We start from the raw sequence: 9,011 nt of genomic DNA, 5'->3' as shown, positions 1-9,011 counted from the left end.
TTGCCTCTCCTGCAATGGGTAATTCAAAGATTTCTACAATTCTGTCACTTTTCCTATGCTGCAGACTTTGGATTCTCCTGCTTGGGGCTGGCCAGAGAATTCCTGAATTCAGACAGATCCAGATCCCTTCCTACCTAGGTCCAGTTTTGGTTCAGCTACTTTGAAGCAAAACCTTCTCGTGGTTGGTCGAAAAAAATACCAGACTGAAATAAGTCATTTCTGTTCTAAAATGTCAATCCTCACCACAAGTGACAGCACTAGCCAATCTTGAAAGATCTTTTTTTAAAAAAAAAAATACAAAATAAGAGTTCGCTTGGATGGGAGACCATCAAGAAGTCCAAGAGGTGGGTTAGTCTGGAAAGTCAAATAACAAGCACATCATTGGCATCCTTCAGTCTCAAGAGACTATGGTATCGTGCTCTGGAAAGAGGTCCTAAAACAGCATCTGGTGTGACTAAAAAGGCCAATCCGAGAGTGGCAATCCCTTCCACACTGAGGGCAGATACATTCGGTCCCCTGCCCAGCTCCCAGATTTTGCTGGTTCCGGGACTGCCTCTTTGCCTCAGCCTGCCGAACAAGCGTCTCTTCGAATTGGAGAAGGCCATGCTGTGTCTTTAGCCTCCAAGCTGAATGATCGGAGGTCAAGGTTTCCCAGCTGTTAATGTCCATTCCCAGGGCCTTTAGGTCCCTCTTGCAGATATCCTTATATCGCAGCTGTGGTCTCCCTCTGAGGCGCTTTCCCTGCACTAATTCTCCATACAGGAGATCTTTCGGAATCCGACCATCAGCCATTCTCACCACATGCCCCAGCCAGCGTAGACGTCACTGTTTCAATAGTGTATACATGCTAGAAATTCCAGCATGTTCCAAGACTGCGCTATTTGGAACTTTGTCCTGCCTGGTGATGCCAAGAATTCGTCGGAGACAGCGGATATGAAAGGTGCTCAACTTTCTCTCCTGCCGTGCATAGAGGGTCCAAGACTCACTGCAGTACAAGAGTGTGCTCAGGATGCAGGCTCTATAGACCTGGATCTTTGTATGTTCCATCAGCTTCTTATTAAGCCATACTCTCTTTGTAAGTCTGAAAAATGTGGTGGCTACTTTACCAATATGTTTATTCAGCTCAGTATCTTAAAGAGAGAGTGTCAGAAATAGTTGAGCCGAGCTACACAAAGTCATGGATGACATCCAGTTCTTGTGCAGAGATTGTAATACTGGGAGGTGAATCGACGTCCTGATCCATGACTTGTGTTTTTTTCAGGCTGATTGTTAATCCAAAGTCTTGGCAGGCCTTGCTAAAACTGTCCATAAGTTGTTGAAGGTCTTCAGCAGAGTGAGCAGTGACGGCAGCATCATCAGTGAAGAGGAAATCCCATAAGCATTTCAGCTGAACTTTAGATTTTGCTCTCAATCTAGAGAGATTAAAGAGTTTTCCATCTGATCTGGTCTGGAGGTAAATACCCTCTGTTGCAGTTCCAAAAGCATGTACAAAAGGGTATAAAAGGGAGCCTGGTGGGCAGTCAAACCTTGTGACGAACAAAGCTGAAAGCTTCCACGCCATTCTGCATTGCTGGACTTTTGCTATAGACTTTGCTGGATTATCTTTGGACTTGATTGACTCTGTAATTATTGAACTGTTTCCTTTGATGTACCAGAAGCGGGGAGAAGTTATCTCTCCTCTTTGTAAATAATAAACTCTTGGCAGGCAGCCACTAGGTTGTTGCCAAGTTCCGTTATCATAAGGAAAAGGATTTTGCCGGCTGGTTTGGTCTTTAACTCTTGAACGTCTGTTGGTGTGTGTGCGTGTGGGATGGGGACAGAACAGCATGTTTCAGCATGACAGCAAAAAAAGATCCTGAATAAAGTTGGCGTGAGGACACAGCCCTGCTTCACTCCACTTCGAATATCAAAGGAATCTGAAGTTAAGCGATTAAAAACTACAGTGCCCTTCATTTCCTCATGAAAGGACCTGATGATGTTGAGGAGCTGAGGTGAACATCCAATCTTGGGGAGAATTTTATAAAGAATTATAAAATTCTTTATAACAAGCACACCCATGTAGATATATCTGTGATGGCGAACCTATGGCATGCGTGCCATCACCCCAGGTCAGATCTCCATGGCGTTTCTTTCGTGAGCTTCTGTTTCCCTGCAAACAGAAGCTCATGAAAGAAAAAGATCTTACCTCTTACCGCGCTGGCCAGCTGGTCTTTGGGTCTCTGCAGGCATGCATGTCTGCAAATGCGTGCATGTCCCTGCATGCGCACATTCACACGTTTTCACATGCACACATCCACACGTCCACTCGTGTATGTCCACATGCATGTATGTGCATGCACATGTTCGTGCACATCTGCACATGTCTGCATCTTTCCGTTTGGGCATGTGAGCGTGCGCAGTTTGGGCACTTGATGCCTAAAAGGTTCGCCATCACTGTCCTATCTCCTCCCATTTATGACTTATGACTGTGACCTTGTTGCTGGTATCCTTTAAGATTTATATTGACTGTTTCCCTATGACTATCATTAAGTGTTGTAATTTATGATTCTTGATGAATGTATCTTTTCTTTTATGTACTCCAAGAACATATGCACCAAAGACAAATTCCTTGTATGTCCAATCACACTTGGCCAATAAAGAATTCTATTCTATTCTATTCTATTCTATTCTATTCTATTCTGTTCTGTTCTGTTCTGTTCTGTTCTGTTCTGTTCTGTTCTGTTCTGTTCTGTTCTATTCTATTCTATTCTATTCTATTCTATTCTATTCTACAATTCTCAAGCTTCAGCCTCACTCACGAGATTAGAAATATATATAATGTATTTTCTTCACAGTCTAGCATGTCTTCTTAGTTTTTGTAAAAACAACAAACTCTGTTTCCCACAGGTTAAAACTCTACTTTTTAGATAAAGGATAGGGGCTCTTACATCGTATGTCATATTCAAATCTTTCACAATTCTGTGATTCTCTTGGTCTCATACACACATACAATGCACACGAGTCTCTTTCTCATTTATTTTTTTCCCCCAAAGCAAATAACCTGAGACCTGGGTTTGCACAATCTGCTGTAGTGGACAGAAGGCTGTTCACGCTGGCAACGGAGATGATTGTCATTCTGCCATCGGTCTCTTTCATTTGCAGATGAAGTTTTTTTCTTGTCGGCACAACTGAACCCATCAGTGGTGCTGCAGTCATTCTGTAGGAAGTTAGCACCCACCCCTTTCCTGGAAGAATGAAATATTTTGGGAAATATTAAAAAGGCAGAATATTATGTTTCCCTGGTTGAGAAATGGAGAAACATGTTTTAAAGACAAAGCAACTCCCACCTTCCTGCCTCCCCCCCTTTGTTAATGGGCCAGAGGCAGAAACTCAATCTTTGACAATAGGACCCATCTGCAACATAATAGGACAGAAACTCACCACATGGCACCTGGGAAGATTACATCAGCCAGCAAGGCTAGCTAAGACCCTCAGACCCTGGGAGTCTGACAACCAATCGGGATAGTCTTTCAGGGCCCTAGGAAGTTCAAAGCCAGAGAAAGCATAAAACCCGGGGACTCGCTGTATCTCGTTCCTTTCCCTTTCAGGAACTCAACCCATGTGATCCTGTCCACCATTAAACCATCTTTCCAAGCAGTCTCCATGTTTCCAGTGTCTTTTTCCCCACTTGGGAGCTGAACCCAGAAGGATATTTCTCCCTACAGTTCCAGGCAGAATGACTCAAGTTTGATAAGTGCTTCCCAGACAGTAAATGCTTCCCAGACATGACCCATTTTAATCTGGCAGAGCCTACTAGACGAATTCAGCTGTTGGGTTTGTAGAACTGGGTTTAGGACAGTGTTTCTCAACCCCAGTGCGTTTAAGACAGGTTAGATGTCATCTCCCAGAATTGCCCAGTCGGCATGCTTTGCTATCTGTGGGCTTCACCCCCCCATCCCAGAATTCCCCAGCCAGTATGCTTTAGTTAGTATATGTATGCTTCAGCTCCCAGAATCCCTTAGCCACTATGCTTTAAGAGGATGGGCTTCAGCTCCCAGAATCCCCAGCCACTATGCTTTAAGATGATGGGCTTCAGCTCCCAGAATCCCCAGCCACTATGCTTTAAGATGATGGGCTTCAGCTCCCAGAATCCCTCAGCCACTATGCTTTAAGATGATGGGCTTCAGCTCCCAGAATCCCTCAGCCACTATGCTTTAAGAGGATGGGCTTCAGCTCCCAGAATCCCCAGCCACTATCTTTAAGATGATGGGCTTCAGCTCCCAGAATCCCCAGCCACTATGCTTTAAGATGATGGGCTTCAGCTCCCAGAATCCCTCAGCCACTATGCTTTAAGATGATGGGCTTCAGCTCCCAGAATCCCTCAGCCACTATGCTTTAAGAGGATGGGCTTCAGCTCCCAGAATCCCTCAGCCACTATGCTTTAAGAGGATGGGCTTCAGCTCCCAGAATTCCCCAACCACCAAAGTTGAGAAATTACCAGTTTAGGGTCTTAAACATGTTGTACGAATCAGGTAGCTTCAGTACCTTATTCGCAAGCACAACACATTTCCCACCACCGCTCATTTTTACAAGCCAGGGCTGATGTACACCAATCCATTTTCCCTAAATCTTCCTCGACTCCAGCAGTTTTCCTCACCACCACCGACTCCAAGGCATCTATTGTGCAGGACGTTGCATCTATATCAAGGGAGCCCAACCCAGCCCAGCCTGGGAAGCCATTGGGGGGGTGGGGAACGAACCCGGGAAAAGGGAGAGGCTTTTTCCTTTGTGAGGGGGAAAAAAAGGGGGGGCTGAGGCCCCTTCCCCTTAATCCTCCCCCACCTCCCCCCTCAGTCTGTTCCAATCTCGGTTTTCTTTCCTCTTGTTCTCAATCCTCACCCACCCACCCCCTCTGTTCCCAAGCCCAGCCCGCCCTCCTCCTTTCTTGAGGAGAAAACGGGGCGCTTTTGGTCACGGCGCGCGCGCTTTTCTTTTCTCCGAGGGGGGGGGAACCCTCCCAGCTCCCCCTTTCCCCTCAATTGGGCCTTTCATCCCCGGCCCCACCCTTTGGGCTCTCCTTTTGTCCTCGCGACAGCAAGTCCGCGAGGGAGAGGGAGGTGAGGGTGGGGGTGAGGGTATGTGTGCAGGAGACCCGGGGAAGGGGGATTGTGTGGGGCGGGGGGGGGAGCCCAGCCAGCCAACCCGCCAGCCTGGGCGAGCGCGAGGGCAGCGGGAGGAGGAGGAGGAGGAGGAGGAGACTGAGGCGAGGGCAAGGCGAGCATCCCCAAACGCTCGGCGCGCGCGCCGCCGCCATCACACCTCTCGCCCCCTCCTCTTTTTTCTTCTCCTCCTCCTTCTTCTTCTCCTCCTCCTTCTTCCCAACCCCCCCTCTGACGGCCGGCCGCTTTTTCTCCCCGGCTCGCCCTCCCCGCGCCCCATTTCCTCGCCAGCCGGGCGCAAGGATGGGCGGCCGAGGGGAACCGCCGCCGCCGCTGTCCCTCTAAACGAGGGGGTGGGGTGGGAAGCCCCGTGCGGCCACAAGAAGCCGGCGGGGAAGCCTCGGCGCTTTTGCCCCGCTGCCCTCGCTTGGGTTTTTAGAAGTCGAAGGCCAGCTAGGCGCCCGGCCGGTTCTTTCATCCACCTCCTCCTCCTCAGAGTCCTCGGCGTCGTGGGCAGCATCAGCAGCATCCTCCAAAGCGTATCGCCGCGCGGCCAGGCGTGAGGTCCGCGGCGCCGGCAGCGCGGGGCCGTCCCTGCATGGGGGGTCTGGGGTCGCCCACCTTCCTTCCCGCCGGCCCTTGGAAGAGAAAGCGGCGGCGCCGCCGCCGGCGTCTCCTTCCCTCAGCCTCCCCAGGACTGACGCCTAGGTCGAGAGCGGAGGATGGCGCTCTGCAAAGGCCCGCGCACGCGGCTGCCGGTGGGCGCCAGCGCTCTGGGTTTCCTGGTCCTTTACTGGCTCTACATCTTCCCGGTTTACCGGCTGCCGGACGAGAAGGAGATCGTGCCCGAGGTGCTCCGGCAGCAAGGCAGAGTTTGGCGGAGGAACCTCAGCGCCGCGGCCGAGTTCAGGTGAGCTGCGCCTCGCCGCTTCCTGCGGGGAAGGGTCGCGCCGGGGTTGGGCAAGCCGGGAGACGAGCCCTTGGGGCCGCCGGCATCGTCGATTTGACCACGCGGAGTGGGTGGTGGGGGAAAACTATTCAATTCAAATCTTTATTGTCAATGCACAAACGTATGTGCAGTGAGATTGGTGGAGGTCCCTCAGTGCATCCCCACCACCCCAACACAATACAATACAAGTCACAGCTCAACTCACAGCTCACAACTCACAATACAATACAACTCACAGTGAAGACAGAAAACCCAATAAATCACATGAACGAAACGCCCAGTCCTATTGCACCAGTGTGAACATGTTACTAGTCCTCAAGACAGAGCATGCCCCCCCCCCGCCTCCCCTCTGGCCGGTGTGCGGCGCGCTCGCTCGGAGCCAGACAAAGAGCCCCGAGTTGCGCAGTGAATCTTGAATGGCGCGGCCGCTTTTTGATGCTTTGAAAACGCGCGTCTCTTTGTCTAAGGGCGCCCGTTTTAGGAAGATCTAGCTCCCTCTTTGAAAACCTCCTCTGGGAAGGATCTTGGGAGCAGGTGTTTTAAAAGTTGTGTCCTTGCCGATAAAATGCAAGGAAGGATGAAGAAAGAGCCTGTAGTACAGTGGACTAAAGCACTGTTATTAACAGATTAACATCTGCTGCTTGCAATTACTGCAAGTTCAAATCTCACCAGGCTCAAGGTTGACTCAGCCTTCCATCCTTTCAAAGGTAGGTAAAATGAGGACCCAGATTGTGGGGGCAATAAGCTGACTTTGTATAAATATACAAAAGGATGAAGGCTATTGCTTAATGCATTGTAAGCCGCCCTGAGTCTCCGGAGAAGGGCGGCATATAAATCAAAGCAAAAAAAAAAAAAAATCCTCTAAGTCTTAATAAGGCTAAAAGTCTTTTCTTAATGACTTTTTTTTAAAAAAAAAAAGGTCTAGGAAAAATAATTCTCTATTTCAAAGGGTAGGGAATGTTTCAACCGTTTTACTCTACCATGGTTTCAATGTCACATTTTAAATTATTGGGCTGTTCAGACAATGCGCACCGGCTGGTTGGATGCAATGTTGCATAAACCTTCTAAGCAGGTCACGCCCATCCCAGTTCAGTATGACTTTGCCGACAATGGTGGTGTATTTGAACAGGAGGGATTTCACTTAAGTTGAAGAAAAAAAACCTGATGATTTGAATGCATGAAATGGGGCCCAGCAGATTTAAACTGAGCCTGGATAGCTCAGCAGACTAATGTATTGTAATTTAACTCCAGCTGTCTGCAATTAGTAAGTTCGAATCTCCCCAGGCTCAAGGTTGACTCAGCCTTCCATCCTTTCTAAGGTAGGTAAATTGAGGACCCAGTTTGTGGGGGCAATAAGCTGACTTTGTATAAAATATACAAAAGGATGAAGGCTATTGCTTAATGCACTGTAAGCAGCCCTGAGTCTCCGGAGAAGGGCGGCATATAAATCAAATTAAAAAAAAAAAAAAACACCATTAATGCGAAGGTGGGGTTGCCTTAAAGAGATTCATCCAAAGATGTTTTTTTTTTTTTCAAAAGGCAACTGGACTTTCTTTTTCCTTGAAAATGTTGAAGAAGCTTCTTGGATGAGAAGCCAAACATCTTCAAAGAAAAACAAGGAAATCCAGTTGCCCCTTGAAAAAGCACCTTTGGGACAACCATGACCTGGATGACTGAGAATCTCCATAGATATTTAGCTAAACTTATTCAGTTCTTCTGAAAAAGCCTCTTAGATGAGAAGTGAAATGTCTTCAAGGAAAAACAAAGAAAAGTCAGTTGCCTTTTGGGAGAAAAAAAAACACACATTTGGGACAACCATGACCTGATGACTGAAAAATCTCCATAAACATTTAAGAAAATTCAGGTGTTCTGCAACACTCTTATGCCAGATTGCAGGAAGTTCCTGCTTTGATTTTTAACATGTTATGCTTCTCTTACCCAGTTGGCTGCATTTAAACAGTTAAAAAATCCCACTTCCTTTCTGAGACACAGGGTAAGCTAAATTAGTAGTGTCTCTTTGCAGTGAAATCTGTGCTTAAAAATTATCCTTCCCTTTGTGCTTTCTTTTTAAAGAAAGCTTATTTAGCAACCCTTTTTGTAGATTAAGCAATGTACTATTTAGATGATTGGTTTAGTTGGTGAGATACAAACACCATCTTTCAGAAGAGAATCTTTGTAGCTCAGGATTGAGCCATTGGTCCTCTCTGAACTTGTTTGCTTTGCAGTTTCATTAGGTCGGCAAGCAAACAACAGAAAGCACCGAGGACTCCACAAATAATTTTTTCCTTGCATTCTCTCCATGCTAGGAACAGTCCCGAACATTTAGGATTGAGTCCATGTTGAATAGAAAGAACCGGAAATCTAGACCTGTGAAGAGCCTTTCTGTTCAAATGTTGAGACAAATATTTAACTTAGATTATTGAATTGACCTTTTTCTGAATGCAATATATTGAATCGTAAATTAAGCAAACAGCCTGAGTTGGTACTATGTGCTAATTCCCATCCCACCAGTTCCCTTCCTTTTTTTTTATTGTTGAAAAAAAAAATCCCCTTTAAATTTTCTGTAGCTGTGTGTAGTTTCTTACACAGTGTAGTTTCTTTACGCACTGTGCTCGCAAATCCCTATAGGCTAGCTCTTTGCCTGATTTAGGATATCCTGTGAATGCAGCTGTAAGATCTTTAATTGACTTAATTTAAGCTTCAACCCTAATGATGTTGTGTTTAAGGTTAAAAAGAGTTCAGCTAAATACTGATTAAAATCACTGCATTTCACTTTCGCTGCTGTTAATTTGTAGAGCATAATCTGTGCTTAGTCTCTGGCATGGGAACATAGTTGTAAAATAATTATATAACACGCAACTACTATCACGTCTGCATCTGTCTCTTGGATGTTGGTTCACATATTTGCTTTTGAATTCAGCTTT

The 9,011-nt window shown here is 46.8% G+C and overlaps 1 protein-coding gene across 1 annotated transcript in view; it reads left to right on the top strand.

Annotated features, from left to right (window-relative positions):
- The first annotated feature begins 5,270 nt into the window (after positions 1–5,270).
- ST8SIA1 (ST8 alpha-N-acetyl-neuraminide alpha-2,8-sialyltransferase 1) overlaps positions 5,271–9,011 on the top strand; it is a 61,903-nt gene continuing 58,162 nt past the window's right edge. The window contains exon 1 of the mRNA XM_034442142.3: positions 5,271–6,048. Within this exon, the coding sequence (XP_034298033.1) occupies positions 5,861–6,048 (188 nt within the window). The 5' untranslated portion in view covers positions 5,271–5,860. The remainder of the gene's footprint in view (positions 6,049–9,011) is intronic.

This window comes from Pantherophis guttatus, chromosome 7 (assembly GCF_059756535.1).
Source record: "Pantherophis guttatus breed Tessera chromosome 7, ASM5975653v1, whole genome shotgun sequence".
Taxonomy (NCBI): Eukaryota; Metazoa; Chordata; class Lepidosauria; order Squamata; family Colubridae; genus Pantherophis; species Pantherophis guttatus.
Note: the sequence above shows the minus strand (reverse complement) of the source record. Positions and strands in the feature narration are given on the sequence as shown.